This window comes from Canis lupus, chromosome 6, assembly GCF_003254725.2.
Source record: "Canis lupus dingo isolate Sandy chromosome 6, ASM325472v2, whole genome shotgun sequence".
Lineage (NCBI taxonomy): Eukaryota > Metazoa > Chordata > Mammalia > Carnivora > Canidae > Canis > Canis lupus.
Genome location: NC_064248.1, coordinates 75,657,857 through 75,685,080, shown reverse-complemented (window position 1 = coordinate 75,685,080; position 27,224 = coordinate 75,657,857). Strand labels below are relative to the sequence as shown.

General features: G+C 41.8%; 1 protein-coding gene across 10 annotated transcripts in view; it reads left to right on the top strand.

Moving 5' to 3' along the window:
- The window catches only part of LRRC7 (leucine rich repeat containing 7), a 491,773-nt gene that overhangs the window by 179,312 nt on the left and 285,237 nt on the right, over positions 1-27,224 (top strand). For all 10 annotated transcript variants that reach the window (XR_003124468.3, XM_025417997.3, XM_049111806.1 and 7 more), the window contains one exon: positions 8,437-8,639. Coding sequence is in view for 9 of the 10 variants with exons in the window: in XM_025417997.3 (XP_025273782.3) it covers positions 8,437-8,639 (203 nt within the window). In the remaining variant the exon portion in view is untranslated. The remainder of the gene's footprint in view (positions 1-8,436; positions 8,640-27,224) is intronic.

The following is a 27,224-nucleotide window of genomic DNA, read 5'->3' as shown; positions in this document are numbered from 1 at the left end:
ACACTGGACATGAGGCTACACACCCTCTGCGGTATGCTGGGCACTGGTCATGTTTCAGAGAAAAGAAAATCCGTGCTTCTGTATATCATGTGTGCAACACATTTGTGCTTTTTGTGCTTTGTGCTCTCCCCAACTCCTGAAATACTCTCTCCACTCTACCTGGCTACATTTCCATCCCTTGGACGTGCAAAAAAAGTCTCTAGAACTGACTGCTAGATATTCCCTTCACTGCTACCCTCTGTTCCATCCTGCACCTATGGAATATCTTATGTATCAGTCACCGTCAAGTGTGTGCGTGTTTGCGCGCCTGCCTCCGTATGTGTGTGTTGTAGAACTGCTGGTAAATTCATGTCTTTGTCAAATCTCATTTGCTAATTGATCTATATGCGTGGCTGTTACTGTAATACAGACTCTGCTAAAGGAAAAAAAAATCAATGGCTTTGGAGTAAGGATATATGAGATCCAGTTTCAGGTCTACTAATTATTCTGTGTGTGACCTTATGTATACCACAGATTCACTAAACTTTTAGTCCACTATTAAATGGAAAATAATATGTGAATATGTATTCCTTGTAAAAAAAAAAAAACAAGATGATAGATTGTAAATTGGTTTGAAATTTTCAAAAGTCTGTACAAACAGAAGTCATTGTAATCATGTTTAGCTCTTATATTCATTAATAGTTCATATTTGTAAAGTACTCTAAACCAGATACTTGACATGTGACTGGAAATATACATTGTTGTACAGGCTAGATGTGGTCCCTGTCTTCACAGAGCTTTTAGTCTAGTGAACAAGAGTGATACTGAGTAAGCTATTAAAATGTAATCAGAAAAAAAAATAAATAAAATGTAATCAGAGGGAATTGCAGCATATAGTCAGAACATACTCTCAAGAATTACGGCCTGCTTTGTTGAATAGGGAGAGGCTGTTTTCCCTTAATGTGATTTTTCTAGAAGGCAAGGGAAGTTGTCCTTTAGAGAGGCAGCCTTATTTCAGAGGGCCCTAGTAAAAAAAAAAAAAAAGGTTGAAAGAAAGAGAAAGAAAGAAAAAGAAAATTTAGTCTTAGTAATGTGAAAGAAATCATGAATGCAGAGAGCATAGAGAACAATCAGAAGAGCGGTCCTACCTGATTAGGCTGCAAGGGGGCTAGGTGTGAGTGTGAAAGGTAGGAGCCAGACCACAGGACTGTGTGATATTTGGCAGGCCACGGTAAAAATTTGGGCTTTGTCTAGAGGACAGAGAGGAGTCACTGAAATATTTGCAGCAAGAGGGGGACATAATATCTGTGTTTTATGAAGGTCACTCCAGCTGTACTGTGGAGGGAGAACAATAAGCAGAGACAAGTATAGATGCAAAAGATAATAGCTTGAACTAGCTTGCTGGGCACTTGAAATGAAGAAAAATAGGCTTGATTGAGGAACTATTCAGGCCATGTAATCGTTAATACTGGGTGATTGCTAGATGTGGAGTGTGGAACTAGAGGAGTCAAGAACAATGCCAAGGTTTCTATCTTGAGAAACTGGGTGAATGGTTTTGTCGTTCACTGAGGTTGAGAACACAGGAGGAGGAGGAGGTTTGGGCAGAACAGTAATTGCTAACACTTAGTGAATGCTTAAAACCTGAAGACACAATTCTAAACATTTTGTTTATACTCTGTTATTTGATAGATGACTAAACATGGGGCTAAACTGATGTGCCGACTCACACGGCCAGGAAGTTGGCTCCAGAGTCCAAGCTCTTAACCACGATGATGTGCTCTGTACCTTTCAAGAGCATCGCATCAGTTTTGAACATGTTCTGTTTGAGATGCCCCTGAAACATAAAGTGGAAATGAGGAGGGAAGTAAATCTGAGTGAATATAAAAGAAATTTTACCGCCGCCTATTATCAAAGTTAAATAAAGTGACGTGAATGAGATTGTAAAGGGAGAGAATGAGCAGCTAGAGAGGCAACAGGCCTGGGGCCCGAGGGGCGGGAGAGGAGCACATCTAATATCCTAAATCTCAGGATTCTGGAGAGAGGATGGTAACTTCCCAAAAGACTGAAATACAAGTGCAAGGATAGATGTCAGAGTTCTGAGTATGATGTCAGGGAAGCCAAAGAAAGAACATTTCCAAAAAAAAAAAAAAAAAAAAAAAGGATGTAGTTCTCTGACCAGTACTCCTAATAGGTTAGGTAAGAAGGAAGGAAAAGTATGAAAAGGATTAAAACAAAACTTCATTTTAAACATGAAAGTGAATCTCTCGCCTTCCTTATGTATATGTTTTTGCAACCCAGATTATTCCACACTAAACTAAAAGGAACTTTAAAATACATATATTCGGGACACCTCGGTGGCTTAGCCGATTAAGCATCCAACTCTTCATTTCAGCTCAGGTCATGGTCTCAGGGTCACACCTGGAGCCTCGTGTTGGGCTCCACACTTGGGGGAGTCTGCTTCTCCTCCTCCTCTGACGCTTCTCCGTGCTCACTCTCTCTCTTTCTCTCTCTAATAAATAAATAATTCTTTAAAAATAGATAAATAAAATACATATAATCATAAAGACAGAGAAAATAGAAGAGAAGGCACCTGGGAATAAGAAATGTCCATTAATTTTGAGACAAAAAGGGAAAGAAGATGTAGTTAATATCACTCTCTAATAAATAAATAATTCTTTAAAAATAAATAAATAAAATACATATAATCATAAAGACAGAGAAAATAGAAGAGAAGGCACCTGGAAATAAGAAATTTCCTTTAATTTTGAGGAAAAAAAGGGAAAGAAGATGTAGTTAATATCATCTACATACAAAATACACTGTTAGCTATGCTATGATGTACCCACAAAGGGGTATGAAAATTGATTTACGGCACAGACCTCCTTACAGTCTGGGAGACAACGGGTACCGGGCAAGAAACTGAAGATACTCAGTCCTGAAAATAGGAAAATTGACTGAAATACTCTCTATAAAAAGCTACATAGCTGTGCTTCAGGCAGAAGACCAGAATATTCTTTGGCTTGCTGCCAGGTGATCCTGCAGTGAAACCTATCATGCATGTAAAGCTTCCAATTAGCATCTTAGAGCTTCACTCTTCAGTTCTGAAGGACAGGCAGGGATCACCAAATATTTGCGGAAAAGCCCTATTATGATAGATAAAGATCAAAAGAAACACAGAAAATGGAACTCAGAAACAATTCAAGGAGCAGGGGGTACAAAGACAGAAAGCCTGCAGTGAATATCTTCTAGGAGAAATGAAAATGATAGGACACCCTCAAATACAAACAGGACACTATGGGAAAGTAGCATTTCGGAAGCAACGAATAACTTTTGACAGTGAAAATATGCCATCGGATGAAAAATAATATAGCAGATGGATTTAGATCAAATTGAGAAAACCTCCCAGAAGAGAGAATAACAGCACAAAGACACGAAAATTACAAAAGAAAAGAATAATCGAATTACAGGGTAAATCTAGAAGATAGGCCACACATCCAGCTAATCGATATTGCAGAAAAAGAGAAAATATAAACAACGAAGAGGAGAAAATTACCAATTAAATAATGACAGAAAAGTTGACGGGGTTAAAAGATAAGTGCTTCTGGGACGCCTGGGTGGCTCAGCGGTTGAGCATCTGCCTTCGGCCCAGGGCGTGACCCCGCGGTCCTGGGATCGAGTCCCACGTCGGGCTCCCTGCATGGAGCCTGCTTCTCCCTCTGTCTGTGTCTCTGCCTCTCTCTTTGTGTCTCTCATGAATAGATATATAAAATATTTTTTAAAATTAAAAAAAATGCTTTCAAAATGGAAGGGTCTGTCAAATACCCAGGAGAATGGATTAAAAAACACATCAAAGCACATTATCATGAAATTTCAAAAGACTGAAGATAACATAGAAATTCTAGTATGTTCTGGTCGAAGGGATGGTGGGTATAAAACAGGATTTTGAATAGTAATGAAACTGGATTTCCTGGCAACAACTTTAAAAGCCAAAAAATAATAAATTAAAAACGTCTTCAAATATATGAAGGAAAATTATTTCTGACCTGGAAATATATATCCAGTCAAACTTTCAATTGTTTGTGGATGGAATAAAACCATGTTCAGAGATTCATGTATCAGAGATCCTTTGTCAGTAAATTACTAGATGTTATATTCTATCTTGGATGTCGTATTCCAATGAGTCTAGGAGAAAGACATGGGATTCAGAAAATAGAAGACGTAACACAAGAAAAAAGTGGAAAATTCAAAGAATAATGGTGAAGAGAAATTTTAGAATATCAGATATATATCAGATTTAGAAAAACAGATATTCCAAAGAGGAACAAGAAAACACAGCGTTTCTAAAGGATTATTCCAGGGGAAAATGACAGATTATACCCACTTGACTATACCAAGAGGAGATAGAGAATTGAATCAATGAAAAGTACATAGAAAAATCAAGCAGGAAAAAAAATAAGGAAATTCTTAAAGAAACAAAAAAATGCACAAGAAATAAAATGTGATTGAATTATAGTAGTATATAGTCATGGTAAAATAAATACTATTAATTTAATACAAAATTCGCTCTCTCTGTATTTTTGCTTGGTTAGAAGTATATGAGAAGTTGTTAGAAGGAAGTTGAAACCACCACATTACGTGCTAGAAACCTGTAATTGAGAAAGTAAGGAGTAGCATTATAATCCAGTTATTGGGATCCCTGGGTGGCTCAGTGGTTTAGCACCTGCCTTTGGCCCAGGGCCCGATCCTGGAGTCCCAGGATCGAGTCCCACGTCGGGCTCCCTGCATGGAGCCATCTTCTCCCTCTGCCTCTCTCTCTCTCTCTCTATGTTTATCATAAATTAATAAATAAATCTTTTTTAAAAAATCCAATTATTTAGAAATTTAGTTGAAGAAAAGCTCAAAAATTGAAATTTATTAGATGTAAGGAGCACAAATCAGGAACCGGGAGGGGTTATGATTGAGAGATCGTCCAGGAATGAGACACCAAAATCGTCAATGGGTGCAGAAGAGTGCTCGAGAGCCGGTAAATGAATGGCATGCGAGAGAGAGGAAGATGTTACTGCTGGGGAATGGGAATGGCCAAGGAAGGGGAGTTTTCCAGGGTGAGAGGAGAGTAATGGATTTTAGAGAGCAAGGGGGATAACGACTCCAGGTGTTTAAGGGGTGAGAATGTCAGCATGCTCCACTTTTGAAGGCTACAGGCAGACCAAGTTTTAGTTGAGACTATGAGGGAGCATCCAGGGAGGAGGGCAAGGCTTAATGAAATCATTGATCGTGGTATGAGGCACATTCTCGGGGCTTAGAGGGAGTAGAGAAGAGAGAAATTGGGCCAGCGGCAAACTTCAGTCCATTGTGGGGATGAGAGAACGGACAGAAAAGATAACCAGAAGAGCCTACGTTTTGGGGCAATGAAAGGGGAAGCAGTCTTAAGTAAGCTGAGTTCCAAAAGTCTTGGTGGACAGTGGACCCTCTGGCCAAATGGTTTAGGTGGAAGCCTGGGTATTCTTTTTCCTTTCATTTATATGTAAAACTTTACAGTGGCAGCAACAGACAGGTATCAAGAAGTAGTCACAGGGTTCAACACCGTAGGGTGAGTGCTAGGCACTGGGCAACAGCTGGTTGTGCGTTCATCTGCAGGTCCGAGAGGCAGACGGGCCACACGTATGCCTTGAGTCAGCCCTATGGCATGACAGTTGGGGGGTTGATGGGACTACTGGTGACTCAAAAAACCTTTGTAATCTTTTGAGATGCCTCTGTCTTCCCCGGTCTCCCCTCCCACCTCTCATCTAATCCATCACCAGCGTACTGGATTCTGCTTCGTAAATATCTTCCCAATCCATCACTTCTTTCCAACCTTACTGCTACTCTCATAGTCTAAACTACCAATCACTTGCCTTTACAACTGTAATAATTTCCACGAATAGTTACTAGGGGCCTAATATGTGTCGGGTGTTTACTAGATGCATTTACCGGCCGCCGAATATGTGCCGGGGCCCGGTAGAGACAGAGAAGGCGCCAACTGATAATCAGGGATTTCAAGTAAGGTCAAGTGAAATAACAATTACAAAACCTTGTGATGCAGGCTCCTAGAGATGTGCAGTGTAGGTATGCAAGAGAGAAAACAATGAGGAAGAAAGGCCATCCTTTTAATGTTGTCAGTTGGCCTCCTACAGAATAGCATGCGCACATGCCCATCTGTAAGCACGAACTCACGAACCTGTCGTCAAAATATCATGTTATCTTTTTTTTAATTAATTAGTTTATTTCTTATTTATTTTTTATTTTTTTTTATTTTTTATTTTTTTTATCATGTTATCAATGTTGGAGTTAAAGGAAGGATGAGGACGGCTTGGGCTGAACGTCCAACGTCATTTTCTACTCATCTCCCTCCAAATTTGATTTAACCTGAGCAATTTAAAAAGCAAAATGCTGTATTGTTTTTGCAAACCAACACTGCTTTCTAGCAATAAACTTACATTGGTAAATCAAATAAATCAACCCAAAAAGTTCACATTTCAAATTGATGCTCATTGAGTACTACTCTGTAGCTGGCAAACGGTACCGTGTCTGTGAATTCAAAAATGAATAAGACAAGATCTTTTCCTCAGAGAACTTACCTAGGGGGGAAATGGCACATCTAATTGGGAAGTGACGTGATCTGTGCTCTGGGAACTCAGAGAAAGACTCTAGTGATTCTTCCTGGAGAGACATTCGCAGAGAGAGTGACCTTTTAGTTATAATGAGAAGCTTTTCAAACAAATTGTCAATAGCTGATGGTGGAGTCCTAAGTATATTCATTTATCCATTCATGAATTCCTTTTTTGCTTGTATTTTTGGGTTTTTTTTTTTTTTTTTTTTAGTTTCAAGTATTTATTTAGATTCTATGTTAACTATGTTCCAGATAGTTATGTTCCAGATAGTTAACATACAGCGTGTAATATTCGTTTCAGGTGTAGAATTTAGTGATTCATCACTTAGATACAACAACCAGTGCCTTCCTTATTACCCATCACCCATTTAACCCATTTCCACATCCACTTTGTCCCTCCGGAGACGTGTCTAGTAAGAAGTTTCCATGGCCAAAGTCAAGGAGGTTTCTGCCTCTGTTCTCCTCTAGAATTTTAATGGTTTCCTGTCTCATACTCAGGTCTTTCATCCATTTTGAATTTATTTTTGTGTGAGGTATAAGAAAATGGCCCAGCTTCATTCTTTTGCATGAAGCTGTCCAGTTTTCCCAACACCATTTGCTGAAGATACTCTTTTTTTCACATTGGCTATTCCTTCCTACTTTGCTGAAAATTAATTGACCACATAGTTGAGGGCCCATTTCTGGGTTCTCTATTCTGTTCCTTTGATCTATGTGTCTGTTTCTGTGCCAGGACCATACTGTTTTGATCACTGCAGCTTTGTAATATCACTTGAGGTCCAGAACTCTGATGCCTCCAATTTTGCTTTTCTTTTTCAAGATTGCTTTGGCTATTTGGGGTCTTTGGTGGTTCCATACAAATTCATTTGTTCATTCTACATTTGTTATTTAGTATTTACTATATTGTCAAGCACCAAGACAAATGCAAAATGAATAAAACATAGATCCTACTCTCAAGAGACTTACAGTCTAGAAGAATAGCATGAAAAATCAATAGATTTAATAAAGTGATATGAGTGGCACGTTACAAATATGTGTATTTCATGGTATTTGGTCATTTTAACCTAGAGAAAGATGTTACAGGAATTTCTGCCATGATTATAAATTGCTTTCTCCCATTAAAATTGTAAGATTCATAAAGATTGGTTCTCATTCTGAAGCAAATAACCAATCCATCTCTAATCTGTAGCTGCAGTAGAATAGAAGCTTCATGAAAACAGGGACTTACTTCAATTCATCACTCTATCCCAGGTATAAGAGCAGTGCCTGGAACATATGGTTGTTCAATAAATATGTGTTCATTAATGGAATGAATTTGTGGGTCAGAAAGAGGTCATCATAAACCTTAGGAGTGAAACTTGAATATTTTTACAGGAATGGGAAAAATGTAATCATTTCCAACAAATTCCAGATATTTCTGTTCTGCATTGTAATTTGTGTAAAGTTTTTTTAAAAAGATAGATTTATCCATCAAGTGAGAGTGTAAGCATGGTAATCGCATGGCACTGAATCAGGATTGTATTCTGGTTAGATCTTGCCATTCCGAAACTGTGTGATGATGGGAAATCTCTTAACCTCTCTGAATTCCATTTCTTTATTTGTTAAATGGGAATAAAACCTATCTCACATACCTTGAAGGGCTGTTCAACTATTAACTGATATAATGCATGTACATCTCCTACAAACTTGAAAGCATTATATAATCATAAAATACATACCAAAATCAAATTTCTAAAGCTTTACTATTGCAGGAATGCACTCCAAAAGCAGTCAATTAAGCAGAGTTTTTTTTTTCTGTTTTTTTCCTCTAGTGCAGTGCCTGGAGATGACCACCAAACGGAAAATTATCGGCCGACTGGTGCCGTGCCGATGTTTCCGAGGTGAAGAAGAAATCATCTCAGTTTTAGACTACTCCCACTGCAGTCTTCAGCAGGTGCCAAAGGAGGTCTTTAACTTTGAGCGGACATTAGAGGAGCTTTATCTAGATGCCAATCAAATTGAAGAGCTACCCAAGGTAATCTTTGACAACCTAAACTATACACTGTAAATGAATATTTCATAATATCCAAAGACTTGGCATAATGATAATGTTAACTATAGCCTTCCATCTGGATAATCAGCAAATTGTTCAAACTGATAGAACTTTCCCCAATATTCTTGTTGATATATATTAATACCATGTCATTTGTAACTTCATGTGATACATTAGTAACCAGTTGAGCTCCACGGAAATCATCATTTTAAGAATTATGCCTTATTTTAATTTAAAATGGCCTCCATGAAAAGACAGATTGTGATCAGTATTGGTGGGTTGAGATCAATAGCTTATGTTTGTAAAAAAAAAAAAAAGAAAGAAATATATGACACTATATTCCAGAAGTAAAATTTTTATGTTGTATGTTAAGGCAACATTGTTATAAAACCTTGAATTACTTGTTCTAAGTCTAATCCTTCCACACATATAGCCACACTTAATACTATTATGAAAAACATGCTGTTATTTCTGGAATTTGGAATCTTTGATTATTATAGACACCACTGAATACATGGCATACATATATAAGCATAGTATAGCTAAAAGGTTAACTAATATCAAATTCTGTGCACACACACACACACACACACACAACCATTATGACACTGGGCTATGCAAAGAAAATATCTCTTGTCTCCTGTTCTCCATGGCAGAAAAGATGGATGATAAAAGACTAGCTGACACAGACCAAGGCCACACAGCAGAGAGGTTCAAAATCTAAACCACAATGATCATCTAAATAAGTAACTCACATTAAGTAGTTGGCATAGCATTTACCTGTAAAGGATTTATACAATGGCTCAGAAGGGAAAAAAAAAATGTCCTGCAATACATTTCCATTGCTTATGCTAAAAAAAAAAAAAAAAAAAAGCATATTAAATACCCAGGAACCAAGAAAAGAAACTTCCATAATAAAAACTAAGAGAATAATATGCTTATCAAAACAAATTATGAATAATTGTTTTCATATCAAAACAAATTATGAGTAATTGTTTTCACTTAGGGTTATAAATTATGGTATTAATATAATACTTCAGAGGCAGGAACTATTTAATGTGTACTTCAAAACCAATATACTTCATTTTTGACAACTGAAGTATGTAGTGTCATCTTGGATTTTGGGACAGGAGTTTGGGTCAGGCTTAAAAAATGTTTTAACTGTATGGATTACCATGGAGATACACATCAAGTTGAGGCTGATGTGAAATGGGCTGTTTCTCCCAAGGACCATGAACTTCTTGAGGGCAGAGATGGCATCTTATTCACCTTCTCCTCCCGGTACACTAGCATGCATGGTGACTTTCCATCTCTTTGTTGCCGCTACCAAGTGGAACAATGCAGAGAACTTCATGTACTACAGGACTTGATTAGCAAAATGGTAAAAGGTTTAAGCCACTCATAAATGTGACTTTTAGTTCTAATTTAGGAAAAGTAAGCATAAGTATTTTTTTTTAGAACAGACTAATCTAAGATTGCCAGATAAATAAGGGATATCCAGTGAAATTTGAATTTTAAACTAAGAACCAGGAAATTTTTGGTAGAATTATACCCCAAATATTTCATTCAGCATACGAATACTAAAAAAATACTGATTTATCTTGGCATCCTGTATTTTTATTTGCTGAATCTTGACAGCCCTAAGCCAATCAAGTTATTCAAAATTTTTTTCTAGAACCAAGCAGAAAATTGTGTAAAACAAATGGTATAAACACGGTTTATCAATCAAGTACTTATTTAATAGGTACATTACTACGCAGTGTTTGAGGCTTTAGGGGGTGTAGGAGAAATAAATCTCAATCCTTACTCTCAAGCATCTAACAATCTAATTACAGAGAAAACTGAAGCTTTAGAGGCAAAAGCATGATCATGTGTAATCAGAGCCCAAGAGCCAAATACTGTTGTAGAGAAGAGTTTCATTCTTGCAGGGGGAGGGAGGAGGCTTGATCACAAGGTATAAATGCAAAAATTGAGATGATACATATGGAGAGGGGAGGAGGAGAGTCTGGAGCTGCAGGTACATGTGAGGGGTGCCAACAACATGTAAGAGGAGGGAGAGCGTGGAGGACCCAGATTAGGAAAGGAATTGAGAGCCACACAGCATTGTTTGACTCCATGAGTTAGGCAGAGAGTGTCACTGGAGAGTCTCATAAACCAAGTGAGTCACTAGGAGCCTTCGTAAGCTTGGATCAGCAATAACTAAAAATAATACAAGTAAACCAAACACTCAGTATAATTTCCCCATGTATTGGATTGCGGAGAAATTGTTAATCTTTTATTATCGGTATGCTTCCTATAGTTCAAAGATCTTTCACATAATCTCTCAAAGTTTCTTCCAGTTCCCAAATTCAAGGTTGTCACTTTCATATAACAGTCCTGTGTCACTTTCTTCTAATGTACTTGATATTGAGATAGGATCTAAATTATCCGCTGCTGAGATATGATCATAATAGTACAGGGATATATTTGCGCATATTAGAAAAACAAGGAGTTAAATAAAAACTCTCTTTTTCTGAGGACAAGAAAGTCTTAACTTGTTCTTGGGTCTCATTGGCCTTAATTGTGTTATATGTCCATTGCTGATCCAATCCCTTTGCTATCAAATCCATTATGGCAAGAAAAATGAGATTAGTTTGATGGAGTTGAAGAATGATGGGCCACGTCTATGGATTTGTGATTGCTGGCCACCACGCAAAGGGAAGGGGTGCAAGGACTCTGGGGGAGATCACCACAGTGTACACAGCAGACAAAATGTTAGGCAGTCATCGTTTCATGAGGAAAAGTAGGCAGAGTATTGAGTCTTAGGGAGCTTAATCTTCAAAGGTAAATTAAATAAAACCTTTTTTGTCCGCCATTTTCTTTTATTGTTTTCTTTAGGTTTCCCTGGCATGGTTACCATGGTGATTTCAAAGCCGTTGAGTAAATGAGATAGCTGTTTGTATTTTTGATACTACATTATGAAAAGAATTACATTTTGTAAAGTTTTTATTTTTTTCCCTTCTGATACTTGATCCTGAGAATATTCTAGCTGGCTAAGAATTGCTACTGTAAGACCTTATGCAACAGGTGTAGAACAGAGTCAAGGTTAATGACATTAGCAAAAGATATGTCAAGACTATGTCAGAAAAGACGTGAAAATAGATGTGAAAGAACAGGAAGTTTTTTGATTAGGAGTGGTTCAATCTGTGTTACTTAATTTGCTGTAGTAAAAGGTAAAAATACAAAATGACATGCCTTTCACACAGTGATGGAAAACCCACACAGCTTATAATTTAGTACCGTTTTGCTTGTTATTTTGAACCCAACTTAAAATTATAGACAGAGTAATGGACCGTAACGGGTGTATATTATGTATGAAGGAGTGTGGGAAGAGAGAAGTAAAAGAAGCCTTAAAGAGAAAAACTGCTGAGAAACTTGAAACTGAAGAGGAACCTTAATAAAGGGAATAGATCTAATTCGGAGAAGCTAATACGTGGCCAAAATCGAAAGACACAGAGAGAGTGACCTTGGCAGATGAGATCGATTTCACCACATGTAAAAGGGGGTGCAATGAAATCTGAGGCACCGGACCTAGAAGACTTTCTCCATATTAAAGTTTACAACCTACCCTGAAATATCTTAGAGATCAAGAACCTGACCTTTGGACCCGACAAACCTAGGATTAGATCTTGGCGCCGCTGTTTGGTTGGAAAGATATTTTATTTTGTGGGAGTCTCTGTTTCTTCATTAACAAAACTGGGGCAATAATAGAGGTTGCCAGTGGCTCCATAGCTGGGAGGTCGGAGGTAGTAGATAAATGAGTACTGGGTGAGGTAATGCACGTGGAATGTACCTGGGATAGAGCAATCCTCAATAATCGGTATCCCTCATTCCCCTACCACAGATGAAGAAAACTGCCATGTGAACTACCCTGAGTAAAACAAGAGCGAGGTTTTGTGACATCTCAAGATAGTCCTGGGCATTGACTCTCTAACAAAAAAAACAAACAAACAAACAAAAATCTTGTGGCGTGACTTTATCTCTACAATCTCCTAAGACAGCTTCTAGGAAATCAGTGCCCTGCCTATATCGGGTGTAGGTTTTTGATTCTACCAGCAATTGTCACAAATCACACCAGCACATTTGTGGTATTAAAACAGTTAACCACTGTTTTCCCAGAAAATTTCCCTGACTCACAGAATCACAATGTCGTCTTATGTTTGAGAAGACGCAGCCTAGGAGATTGTTATATTCAGCGCTCGATTATTACCTATTAAGCAAATCCAGGCCAGAAAAGTTAATTTACTTCTCTTAGGCCACGTGGGATGTTCGATTCCTGTCCAAAACCGTTATCGAAGACGGTGTAATCATTAGGCTAGACGAGGCCGTGCTACAGTAGCAAGTCAAAAGCTCAGTAACTGAACAAAAGTTGTGCTTGATGTCCCATGAGGAGCACTGCCCTTAACCGATCTAACTTCCTACCCAGTGCAGAAATGCCGACTTAATATTGCTCTTGCAACAGTCATCCAACCTCTTTGTTAATATTTCTGTTAGTGGGAGACGTCACCAAATTAAGAAGCAAACTATTGTATTTTGGGGAAGCTCTGGTTATTAGAATGTTCTGCAATATGTTAATGATATCTGCCCGCCCACCCATCTATCCATGCATCTAAAACTGGGCTAGCCACGTGGGGTGATACAGAGATTATTAACGCATGCCTTCTCCGGACAAAGAACTCTGCTTCTGGCATGACTGCTCTGATCCTTCAAATATTCTAAGAGAATTTCTATACTTTACCTTAAGGTTCTGTTTCTCCAAGATGAGTTTCCAGGGTTTTTTTTTTTTGTTTTGTTTTGTTTTTTTGACCGTTTTTCAAAGACATGCTTTCTAATTGCTTTGCCACCTTACTGACATTCCTCTGGACAGATCTAACTCTTAGCTTGGTTTTAGACATTGGTATCTCAAATAAAAAGATCTGTCCAATACATGGAGGTATTCAACATAGAAGTAAACAAAATGAAAAAAAAAAAAAAAAAAGAAAGAAGTAAACAAAATGTGATGGAACTCAGGAGAGAGGTCAGAGTTGGAGATGGACTTAAGAGTTATCCACCTGGAGATGAGAATTTAAAACCAGGAGACAAGATAATGTCCCTGAGGAAGAAAGGAAAAAGAAAATTGCCGAGAAACAAATAATTAAATTATAAAAAGCAAGATGATAGTAGAAACCCACCATAGAAACTTGCCTAGAAGTTACCTGCCTTTCCCCAGTAGTCATAACAACTCTGTGTATACGGATAAAATTGAGAAATTTTATTTTGTCCATGTAGGTAAAAAAAAAAAAAAGAAAAAGAAAAAAAAAAGAAAAGAAAAAGAAAGAAAACTCCATGGGTAAGAAAAATATGGCATCTCAATTGATTTTGATATAGATTTCTACAAAAACCTATTGGCTCATAATGAAGAGAAGAAAAGGACATCACCTTGACTGTGCGCTACTATCGAAGCTAATTCTGGGAATTTCCAATCTTCCAAGTCATTTAAAAGTTAAGGTCATGCGCATTTTACTTATAAAATATGAGTTTTATATGTGAGAAAGGAGAAGTGGCTTCTTATCATAATACCATGAAACATTCAAAGGATCACAAGACAGATGAGATACAGGGAAGCCACACAACTATCTTAAAATAATTAACAAGAAGACCAAACGGACCCATAGTCATTTGAATATTAAACTGTACATTCTTAAAACTTGCTAATTTTCTAGAAGCATATTGATAATGTCTCCACGCGGCCCCTGCTGCCTCGGCGTGACCCAGATCGGTAGCTCCCACACTTCTGGATTTTCAGAACTGCCATTCTTTCCTTTGCTAAATAAACACTTCAGAGGTCCCATGCAGTACTTTTATTATTTCACCATTAGAGGATGTTTTCAGAGCCCAATGGAAAACACTCACGAACACAGAATAAATAGTGTTCCTTCATAAGAAAAGATAGGCAGTGAACCTACACTCTTTAAAAAAAAAAATGGCAGTTTTATTGAGTTAGAATTTATGTACTTACCAAATTTACCCTTACAAAATATGTACAATTTAGTGGTTTTACTATGTTTGCAGAATTGCGATGCCATCAGCACTGTCTAATCCTAGAAGGTTTCGATCACCTCCCAGCCCCAGCCAGAAACACACTATACCTGTTAGCAGTCACTTCGCATCCCCTGCCTCCCTAATTCCTAGACATCTCTTTCCCTGTGGATTTGCCGCTTTAGGACGTGTCATCCAGTGGGATCCTACGCCCTGGCCCTCAGGGACTGGCTTTTCTCACTGGGCATAGCGCGTCCCAGTTTGCCCGAGCCCGTAGCGTCCAGCAGTACTTGGTCCCTTCTTGCTGCCAAACGCTCCGTCTCTGCACAGATGCGCCACCTGCCACTTTTAAAAAGCGGGCTCAGCGCGCAGGGGCTGCCGCAGGGTGGCCGAGGCCGAGGAGCACCTTTCGATAAAGGCCGCGTGTGGCAGTTTTCTCAGTCGGGCGGCCTGGGTCACGGCCTGGGTCAGGGCCTGGGCTGCGAGCGCGGCACCCACCAAGGGCCTCCGTCCCCGGCTGTGTTCCGCCCTGGACCTCAGTCAGCGCTTGCTTAATCCGAGTTCCTGAAGGTACAGAGAAAACGTGAAAATAAACCCGTCCCCACGTGCGTCCAGTTTAGAGCGCTGCCCCGGCTGTGGGGCGCGAACAGGTGGCCCCCGAGGCCGCCGCTGCTCCTCCAGGGCCACAGGTGGGCGCCGGGGCCGGAGCGGGGGGACCGGGCGGTGGGGAGATGGGGGGATGGGAGGACGGGGGACAGGGGGATGGGGGGACAGGAGGCAGGGAGGCAGGGAGACAGGGAGACGGGGAGACGGGGACAGGGGGACATGGAGATGGGGAGACACAGAGATGGGGAGACAGGGAGACAGGGGGATGGGGAGACCAGGAACCAGGGGGACAGGGGGACAGGGAGATGGGGAGACAGGAGCTGGGGAGACAGGGTGCTGGGAAACAGGGAGACAGGAGGACAGGGAGATGGGGAGACAGGAGCTGGGAGATGGGGAGATGGGGAGACACGGAGATGGGGAGATGGGGAGACAGGGGCATGGGGAGACAGGGATATGGGAGATGGGGAGATGGGGGGACAGGAGGCTGGGGTGCTGGGTAGATGGGGCTACGGGGAGGCAGGGGGCAGGGAGACAGGGGGACAGGGAGACGGGGAACGGGGAGACAGGGAGACGGGGAGATGGGGAAACGGGGACAGGAGACGGGGAACGGGGAGACAGGGAGACGGGGGGACAGGAACCGGGATCCGGGCGCAGAGCGCTGCTGGTGGCCTCGGTGGCGGGGCTCCTGGCCGACTGTGCGGCTGGACCCTGCCCCCTGGGAAGGCCTGGCCCGGCACCCCCTTTTCCTTCAGGGTGCTGCTGGCACATCAGGGCCCGGGGCGGCTCCTCTGATGTCCCCCAGGCCACCGTGGTCCCCAGCAGGCGAGGCGCGTCGCCGACCCTCCGTGTGGCCGTGGCCCGTGGCTGCCGCAGGCCTGCGGGGCACCCTCCCCGCGCCCCCGGGCATGGCTGGGGTCTTACAAAGAGCAGGACCTGTGACAGTGGCCGGGGGTCAGGAAGGACGGGGGCGCGGGAGCCGGCGCAGGACAGTGGTCACCCAAGAGAAGGCTTGGGTTTGATGGGCTGGGGTGTCTGTTGACTTGGCTGCGGTTCTGGGGGGGAAGGACGCGGGGACCATGCCCCCCTCAGTCCACGACCCACCGCCCCGCGGGCAGCATCTGTGTGGTCCTCTCCCACCCCAAGGGCTTCGTCCCTGTGGGTCACACCCGGCCCGTGATGTTCCCTCGGGGGGAGGACCGTGTTCTCTGACTCTGAGACAGTCGGAGGCAGGGTGTCGTGTACCCTACTTTCACATAGGTGGGGAGGAAGGAGGCATAGATCCCCTACAGTCTCTCTCAGACTTAATGTTTTGTGATCCAGCCCCTTGAGTTTCCTTTTAAATAGTTGAAAATGATGAGCAAGGGAGGGAAGCATTGTGACAGTGACCGTGGTCCCGGAGCCTGAGCGTGTCAGCCTGAGCGTGAACAGGTCTGGAGAACAAGGGCCTGGGTTTAACCCAAATCCACTGCTGATTAACCACGAGGCTCCAGACGTGCTGTTTGACGCCTCTGAACCGTGGCTTCGTCTGCGGAGGACGCCAACTGATGGGTTCCTGTGCATTTCTGAGGATCGTGGCGAGGCTCAAGTAATGTATAAAGTATCTGAAAACCATGAAAACAGTAGAATGAAGAGTAACTCTTGAGTGAAGAGAAATGGCTCATTTTTGGTGAAGATGAACATTTCCTGGAAATATGTCAGGGGCTCATTAACTTACTAGGAGCCTGGAGAACTTGACATGGGAAAAGGATGAGAACCAAGCGAGCTCCGGGTTGCTGCACAGAATCTGCAGCACAGCAGCCGGGTGGGCCACACGGAGCTCCTTTGGGAGGAACCTGGTCTCCAAACATCCCCATGTGATCATGGTGTTTGTTCAAGATTCAAACTCCAGGTGCTTCTCCAATGAATATACAATGAGCGATGATCTTAAAGGGAAGGCCAGGGTCCTAATGGAAAGAGAGGAACGGATGCTCAACAAGCAAAAGACCGTCCACTGATGTCACACACACCGTATATCTTCAATTTAACTGATTCTTTTTCTTTTTATTCACCGATATTTGCTACCTTAGATTTAGGAGTCCGAGGCCATGTTTTTCTTGGGCCCTTAAACAAAATTATTTGGGCACTTGGTTGTTTAGCGAGAAATCTGATGAGATCAAAGGGGCCACAGAAGGAATATTTTAAGGTGACCAGTGTCGAGATGTTAGTTCACAATTCTGACCTTAGTTCATCAAAACTTGAATGATGATTGATTCTTTTTTCTTCTACTCAAAAGGAATCTTCCGAAGTGGAAGACGCTATTTGTATCACTATAGTTGCTGATTAAACAATGGCATGATTGAGAAAAATGAAAAGCCTGGCTCTCGATTAAACATGGCCTCAATTTACAAATGGAGAACGTGAAAACTGCCATTTGTCTAATAAAGTTGCCTCATTTTTTAATTTTTTTTATTTTATTTTTTATTCTTTGCCTCATTTTTTAAATTGCACATGAACATGTGATTTCTTAAGTATCTGTATTTTGGAAACACGGAATTATCCATAACCTTGGCATTTTACATGCAGAACCTAACATATATCTATGGAGGGCTCTCCTAAGATCCCGAGCTTAAGTAAGGAAAAAAAGAAAAAAGAAAAAAAAGACCTCAACTCTGTCCTCCCTCAGAGATATTCGTGGTGCATCACTGTCTCCTCTGGTGCCACAGGTGTAGCATTTATCTGCGTATATAAAACCATCTCCAGAATGAAACCCACATGAGTGATGCATGCATAATAAAAATTTGACTCTGTTCGGTCTCTTGCCTGAAGCATCTTTCTCCAAAAGTATTCTTTTATTGCCATTATTTTAACATTCAAATGCATAGTTTTTTTTTTCAATAAATAAATAATGTAGGTGGACTCCATGGGGGCTCATGGAAAAGTGAGATGAAGGACAAATTTGTAAAAAACAAACATCGTTTATGTGTGGAAAATTTTAGATCATTTTTATCTTACTCCGATTTCTATTTTAGTTTAAAATATTTCACTGTTTCAAAACTTTATAGTATCAACATCCCTTTTTGTGCGTCAGTGAGAAACTAGGACATCCATAGTACCCCAGTCAGTTTTTGAACTGTTTTACAATCTTCCAACTGAAGTCTTACTCATCATATCACTTTATTTTCCTCCTATCACCTATTTCTAACCTTTACCCAGTATCAAATCTTGCTGAAATCTGAGTAAGCAACCTATTTGCTGATTCTTACTGCCGTTTTTTCGAAATGGTATTAAAAACATAAATATTAGGTAATATATATTCATTGATTGTTCATTCATCCAGCAAGCATTTCTTGAGTACCAATTATGTGCAGACAACTGTTCTAGATACCAGAGATACATTATTGAGTAAGGCCTACAAGATTTTTGCAAAATCTTCACTGCTGCAGAAAAGGAACAGAAGTAATTTTTAAAAGAAAATGTCACATAACAGTAAGTGCCGTGATGAAAAAAAGGAGGAGAATTATGTTGAGTCTCGGATGAAAGAGAGGAATGCACCATGCAGGTGCGAGAAAGAACATTGCCAGGAGGAATACTCTAGGGCAGGAATGATAGTGGCGTGTTCAAGGAACAGAAAGAAGGTGGGTGTGTAATGAGTGAGAGGAAGAGGGGAACAAGAGGCAGATGCAGGAGGAGAGGTAGGTAGGTAGTGGGGCTACATCATGCTAGTTAATAAGATGGGAAGGACTTTAGATTTCATACTGAGTGAGTTCAGGGGCCATGGAAGGACTTTAAGGAAAAAAGACGATGTGAAATAACTTATATTTGTGAAAATACCACCCTTGCAGCAGTGTAGGAATAACTGTGGGTAGCTGAGAGTAGAGGTGACATTAGACCCTCAGTAGTTATTCAGGGGAGCAGGGGGTTGCTTCAGCTAGGTTGAGAGTAGTAAGGAGAAGTAGGATTTTAGACTAAGCTTTGTCGTTTGCTAATGGCATGGGTTTGAGAGGTAAGAGAGAAAGACCTACATAGAGATTTAGAAAGCACTGCTATTGCCAAGGAAGAGCGCAAGGAGAGAAAGGGCTGTGGGTATAGGAGGAACCATGAATGGCCTTGGAAGCCAGAAGAGAACAGAAAGTGCCTTAAGAAGAGGGCGCGGAAACCAAGAGATTGACGAAAATGACAGAGGAGGGACCGTTGTATCCGCTAGTGTGGAGGTAATTAGTGACTCTGGTAAGAGTAGTGGGGCAAAAACCCCATGATGTGAGTTGAAAAGAAAATGGTGGAGACACGCAAGACTCTTAGAAGGTTGCACTGTGAGGGAGAGCAGAGAAATGAGACGAGCTAGAGAGAAGTTGGAGGTCAGATAAGTATTTGTTTGTTTGTTTTGAAGATCCATGACATTAAAGTGCGCTTGTACACTGATAAGAATAAATTGAAAGAAAATAATTCCCGCAAGTCCTGAAAGCAAGAGGACATAGGATTCACATAGGATTCACATAGGATTCACGAAGAGGATGTCTTTGAGAAGAACAGGCACGCTTCTTCCATTTAAATGAGAGAGAACCGAGGAGATATAGGTACAGATGGTGATGGTTTGTGGGACTTGAGGGATGGGATGGATATTGAAATTTGATTCAAATGATAGGAGGCTCCTGTGTTCCAGAAATGCTTGAGCCGTTGAACTGAGAGCATGGGAAGTGGCGATCTTTAAGTGAGCGGAGACGGTGGAAGAAGAGGCTGCGTCAAGTTTAGGACTACAAAGGAATATAATTTACAAAGGGATTTGAGGGCCTCAAATGTATGAAGTAGCTCTAGTTTGTCAGGTTTTTTCTTCACATGGTGGGTAATCCAAAACCAGTTGCAAGAGGCAAGTTAAAATTACATTAGCTTGTGTGCCTGGGCCAGCGCGCCAACAGAAAAGAAGAAAACAAGCGACAGAGCAAGTAACGAGAAGGCAGGAGATGCGAGGGGTATTTATTGAGCACCTACTGTGTGCCAGGCCCTTCGTATGCAATGATAGCTCTTTTGTCCTCAGAACAACTCTGACACCCAGGTTTCGTTTTCTTCATTTTAAATGTAGGGCCACGGAAGCACAAGGAGGTTGAAGAATTTCCCAAAGGTTATACAACTAAAAAAAAAAAAAAAATACAAACTTTGGCCTATCTCACTCTAAATCCTTTTCAATTCACTAATCCGAAGGAAGGCCTTTCAGAATTTGGCATTTTGCTAGATTCGGGGATGAACAGGAGGGATTAAAGATGATGAGATTTTCATCCTAGAGACCTGGGAAAGTAACACGACTAAAAAATTTATTGGAAGAGGTTATTGTGTAGAGAATCATGACAAATTGTGTTTTAGATGCATACTATGTGATATTAGCTAAGATTCTCAAAAAGATACCAGAAGGTAGTGATAGATCTGAAGCAGCCGTGCAAGACCAGGACTGTCATTACTTATCAGTTCTTTGCCCTGAGATCTGAAACATGTTTTGCTTGGCCTGCCTATTTTTTTTTTTAATGAGTTAGTGATTAACTTATAAAATATCAGATTTAAAAAAAAATATCAGATTTTATCAAAAAGTCTGGATTCCTGGCTTGCCTTTTAAAAAAGGTTAGGGGAGGCCTGGGTGGCTCCATTGGTTAAGCGTCTGCCTTGGACTCAGGTCATGATTCCGAGGTCCTGGACCTGAGGGTCTGCTTCTCCCTCTCCCTCTGCTGCCTCCCCTGCTTGTGCCTGCGTGCGTTCTTTCTGTCTCTTTCTCAACTAAATAAATAAAACCTTTAAAAAAAAATGGACGACCCAGGAGAACCCATATTCACAACTGGTAACAATAATTAGGTGGAACTGAGTATTGCTGGGCTCTTTTGATGGAGCAGATCTAGTTTGCCACAGATTCCACCCAAGCTTCCCCCCAGCACTGAAGTTATCTGTGTAGCTCCTGCAGAAAATTGGGATTTTGCAACCTAGATATTTATTATTCTTTTCATAAAAATATAATTATTTACTTTGTGTCTGGTACTTCCCTAGTCCCTGAGAAGACAGCTGTTGAACAGATGAATGTACCTTGTAGCATGAAAGGCAGACATGGAACAAGTAATTGCATCCCGTATGCTGTTTATTATGATGCTTGGAGAAGCAGTGGGTGTTTTGGAAACATGTGTTGAAGCATCTTTCCTGAGGCATGTCATTGCAACTGAGACTTAAGGACAGTAAGAGTTCACCAGCAGAACAGAGAGCTGCGTGCCCAGGGACAGCGCAAATGAGGCATGTGTAAGGACCTGAAGCAAGTCAAGTATTGCTTAAACACCACACAAGAGAGACAATGAGGTACAAGGCTGGAGAGTTAGGAAAGCCTTCCACGTGAAGATGGGCAGTTTGAATTTTATACTGAAATATGTGGAGATCCATTTAAGGGTCTACCTGGCAATAGCCCAGATCAGAAATATCGTTTGCAAAGTTCTAGCTGCACCTAGAATAGACATAAAAGAGTTGAGGAGACCAGGTAGGCAAAACATAGAGAAATCTGTGAGAGACGATGATGACCTGGCCTCCCTCCTGGCCTTCCTCCCTGTGGGTGGAACAAAGGACATGGGTTAAAATTGCTTTTGGGGGGCAAAATTTACTCGATTTGGTCATCTGTTTCATATCTGTATTTTGAGGGAAGAGGCAAAGTGAGTCACAGGTGACTCTCAGGTTTCAGCTAGGGAATTTGGGAAGAAGCCAGAGCCCAGTTTGAGGCACTAGGAAATGAATATCTATGGAAGCCATATCCGTATCCTACTGAGAGAGCAACCTGTCCGACTGGAGCTGGCTAGACAGGGTGCAGGAGTTAGTTCCTCCAGAATAAGAGAACATTTATCTGCGGTGCTTAGCATTCAAATATATAATTGCTGTGGGCATTTGACAGAGCTGTTTGAACATTTGGGGGGAAAAAAATGAAGGATAAATGCACAGAAAACCAAGCAAAGAAAGCAATGAAGCAATTTCAGAAAAAAACCTTTTATGAATAAGCAACACACACAGTGTATAAACACACATGATTGATATCAGCCTTCACTACTGATTTAATAAGAAATTTGTATGTGAGTATATTGAGAAGATGAGGAAAAAGAAAGTGATGATGGAATGGTGAAAAATGATACGGTTTTTCAGCTGCCCTGCTACGAGATACATTTGACCCCAGAACAACACAGAGGTTAGGGGCACCAACCCCTGTACAGTCAAAAATCCACATATAACTTTTGGTTCCCCAAAACCTAACTACTGTTGACCTGAAGCCTTACCATAACATGATGGTTGGGTAACATATTTTATGCTATATGTGTTATATACTGAGTTCTTACAATAAGATAAGTGAAAAAAATGTTATTAAGAAAATTATAAAGTAGAGACAATACACTTATGATACTGAACTCTCCAGCTAAGGGGACCTGTGTGGTTTAAACCCATGTTGTTCAAGGGTCCGCTGTAAGTAGGCAGTGTCTACAGTTGATAAGCCAAGAAGTAGAAAAACATATGAATTCTCTAGAAGTATAGAAGAAAATACGAGAAATAACGGCTAAAAAGTCGAAAGCAACGACCTCTAGAAGAAGGTTGAGGGATGCAAATGAGAGGACAAAGAACTGTTATAAGGCTTTTACTAAAATAAAAATAGAATTTAAAAAAATTAGGAGAAAAAAAATCGAGCTGGAAGAGAAAACCAGGGGTTAACCTTTTGCGGGATCGGACCATACTGGGGTCCTTTCTTTTGAAAATGATCCATAAGATGCAATGACAAATGTAACATCCAAGGCTCAGGTAAATTGTAAAGTATCATTGAGAAAATGACATAGAAAGCAAAAATGTAAATATAAAAAAAAAGCAGGTGAATATCTGCTATCTGTTCTTTTCATTACTTTTTACAATAGTCGTCAGCTGATTCTTACATGTTTTAATGTCACTCATTTCCCGGCTCCGTCCTTAGTGTGTGGAGCGGTTCTAAATGAGAGAGGGCATCTTCCTAATGCATCAATTGGGCCTCGCTCCTGGAATGAAATGAACCTTTAGGGAACTGATAAAAGGTTTTGGTCTCTAGAGTATAAATCAAGTTGCTTCATTTCTTATTTGCTTGTTGTTGTTGTTTTTTTTTTTAAGACGATTATCCCCTAAATTTCTAGAGAGGTTAGAAGGTGAGTTCTCCATAGTCCGTTTTATTACACTTTAGAGAAATAATCCTCCATCAGTTCCCTAAAGGCTGATTTCATTCCAAAAGTGAGTCCCACTTACTGCATTAGTAGGATGTCCTTTCAAGATCCAGTTGTTGGCCGGGGCTTCCTGGGACGGCAGGCCCTTCTCCGCTTGGAACGGGGGCAGAGGATTCCTTCGGCGGGACTACACGGTGACCTTACAGAGGACTAGCCTCTCGTCGTATGCAAAAGTCTCCCTGTGAACATTTGCCTCCAAGAATTAGTACAGACATATGAGGCCGTGAGTTAGGATCTCCTATAGCCTACAGATGCTACGGTTTTCTAGAATGACTATTGATTAGAAAGGTTTCTAGGACAGAAACGTGAGTAAGTCATGGAATCAAATGCAAAATTCATCCTTTGCCAAGATGACAAGGCGCGTCCTCTGTATTGTGCTGGTTGCGCTCCTGTGGCCGAGAAGCTTCAGGGACCCTCCACTGGACCCCAGGGGTAGGGAACTGTTCCCCAGCTGCTCGGAAATGATGGGAAACAAGAGGAGCAACGGATATGAACGCTGTGAGCTCACCCTTAGGGCCTGGCTGCTGGTGTTATTTAACTTTGGGGGTCAGCTCCTAAACTGCAGGAGAGCCCGTAGTGGTGGGAGGAGGAGAAGTTGGACGTACAACGTCTGGTGTAGCGGAAAGCCCTGGGGCCTTAGAACCAGGCAGGCCTGAATTTGAGTCACAGGCAGGGACGGTTCTCCACCGCAGTTTCTCTCCTCTGTGGGAGAAAGCATCTGCCTTACGGGATTGTTTGGCCAGCGTTTGATTTTTGTCATTTATTGACCTTGTGGTAATTCTTCTTCACTGTTAGAGATTAAAACACCATGTATGCGAGGTACGGTCGTGGGGCCCGGCAAAGTGTCAGCTGCTAGCGGCTGCAGGGCCGTGAAGAACACCTCGCCGTGCTCACGTTCCTGTGTAAAATGAGAAATGATGATCCACTTCATAGGAGGGAGGCTGTTTGCTCTCTCTCTCTCTTTTTTTTAATTAACAGTGATATAAAAAGAGAAAATCTGTTTGCACATACCTCTTCTTGACCAAACTGATGTGAAAAGTCGTTTGTAACCAAATCCTAGAGATGTTTAGCCTTTCTATACCAACAGGTGCTTTGCGGTTTCTGTAATGAACCCCAACCAGCAATAAATCAGTTAAATCTTGACCACAGCTTAGAGGAAATGCCAATATTCTATATGTCTCTTTAGAATCTTTCCTGCTTGGTTTCCTAGTCGTACTAAGTAGCCTCACCGTTGAGTTTTCATCTTGGCATGAGCGGTTATGCGTGTGCGTCTGCGTGTGTACGAGTGCGTGTGGTATTTATGGCCTAGAGTTGACTCTGTTGTCTTTAAATTTTAAGCAAATGAATTAAACGTTTGTTCTCTCTCTCTCTCTCTCTCTTTTTTTTTTTTCCCCGAGGTGATGATAAAGGTTAATTTTGTTAAGTTTAACTCCCGGGGCTCTCGGTTGTGTCTTGTCTGTGTCAGTGGCCTTCACTAGGAGGAAAGGCTCTCTTCCTTGGTTCTGAATGACGAAGAACGGACTACATAAGAGCCGTAGTACATACGTTGACCCCCTGAACTTGCCCATTGACACCAGTGATGGCTCCTGTGTCCTGGCCGGTGACGCTGGTCCCGGGCCTGCCCACGAGCTCTGGCTCCCCGGAGACGAGGAGCGGGGCCGGGCCAGCAGCACAGTCGTCAGACAGGTCAGAACTCGGTTTAGAGCAGAGTCACAGGAGGCAGGGGTGAGCTCTAGGAGACGGTGAGGTATCGTCGAGGCACAGGAAAGCCGAGGAAGGCAAACACTAGGTGATCCGTTAGACCAGGCCGGAAAGAGGCTTTATGCTGTTCTTCTCATTGCCCCAGGCTGCGTGATTGGTCTCAGAAGCAGAAGCCATTGGCTGCACACCCCCCAGTGCTCTCTACCTCCAGCGCCCTCCTGTCCAGGCCACCAGGTCTTACTTGAGACTTGTTCGCCAACACGTTGAGGGGGTCTTGATCTCGGTTGCCCCATTTGCCCCTTCTCCCGGTCTTAGCTGCCATATGAGAGACACACATCTCTTGTGGCAGCTCAGCCCTATCTCTTAGTCCTCAGATTTAGATGTCCCTTCTGCATTTACCTGAATATTCACACTCAACGAGTCTAGTGCCCCCGCCCTGCCCCCGGCCGTCTCCTGTTCTATGTTCTGTCTCAGTTGGTGACTGTCCATTCAGTAGCAACAAATAGCAGGACTCCATCATCCTCTCCCTACTTACTTACCTTCTGCATCAGATCATCCCCCTCATTTGAAGGGGATGCAAAGGCTTTTAGCTCCCATGGATGGAGCATCAGGTTCAAGATCTTGATCCCTGGCGGTGGTCTTTTTGATCCAGTCAATTTCCCCACAGAATGGAATTTGAGAAATCTTCCCAGAATCTAGAATCTTCTGGAAGTCTTCCATTGTATTGGCCACAACCATATGAGTCTTAAGGTCTTCAGAAGCCCTTGTAAACAGGTTCACACGGATGTCTTCCAAAATAGCTTTAAGTTTAGTCTCCGCCTCATTATCAGCAACTGTCAGCTTTTCTCCAGTATCTCGTCTGACAGCTATAAACTGGCAGCTCTTCATATCACGTGGCCCAACTTCAAGGGCGTCCTGTGCATTTTGCCACCTATATATTTCTTAAATCTAATTGAAGCCAGAGAGCTAGGTTCCCGTATCGCCAAGTCAAAGAGTGAATCTTGTAGACAAAGGAGAGTGAGTGAAGTCATAGAGTTTCATTAAGCGAGGACGCTTATTAAGAAGTGAGGGGTCCCGACAGGGTCGCCAATGTGGGCCTCCTCTGACCGTCTTGTTTAGAATTGACCAGCGAGCTTGTGGCCTTCACGTTCTTGCCATGGCTTGGTTTGAGTGAGGACGGGTGATTCCATCTGTAAATGGCTTCTTTGTTGGGTCTGGTTATCCGGGGTTGGTCACCGGTGACTGTCCTGAAAAGACACCCTCCGCGCCCACACCCAGGGCAGGGTGGTCGGGCTTGTTCCCTGATCTCTGGTTTCCTTTCACCTCAGCATTCTGGGGATTTCCGTGAGCTGGATCACATGGTTCCCTGTCTATCTCTCCCTTCCCAGCCCCACCTGTCCCTTACTCATAAGCATCTCACCTCTCCACCCTCTCAATGAAGGCTTCATTGGGCCCTCAGCCTCTCTTAGCCAACTAACGGAATGGGCTCCTTGTTGATAGGTCTCAAGCCTGCTGACCCTTAGGGAGAACATATGGAACTTGCTCAACAGCGTGTAGCTGGTTAGGGTGGAGTTAGAATTCAAATCTAGGTTTGCTTGATTCCAAAGTTTATAGCCCTTCCACTATCGCTGCAAGTGGGAAAGAGCCTCCAGCTCTACCATCTTTTGTCTGGTTTACTGACCTGGGCAGGGTGAGCCAGTGCACATTGGATTTTCAGTTACCTACAACTGATCAAAGCACAGATAGACAAGAACTTTGTGTGTGTGTGTGTGTGTGTGTGTGTGTATCTATCTATATAGATAGATAGATAGATAGATAGATAGATAGATATGAAAGTCTAAATTAATGCCACTCAACCCAATTGCTCATGCACCATCCTGATTATTCTCTCTATAAACAAAGCCAGTGCTTTTTTTTTTTTTAATTTATGATAGTCACAGAGAGAGAGAGAGAGAGGCAGAGACACAGGCAGAGGGAGAAGCAG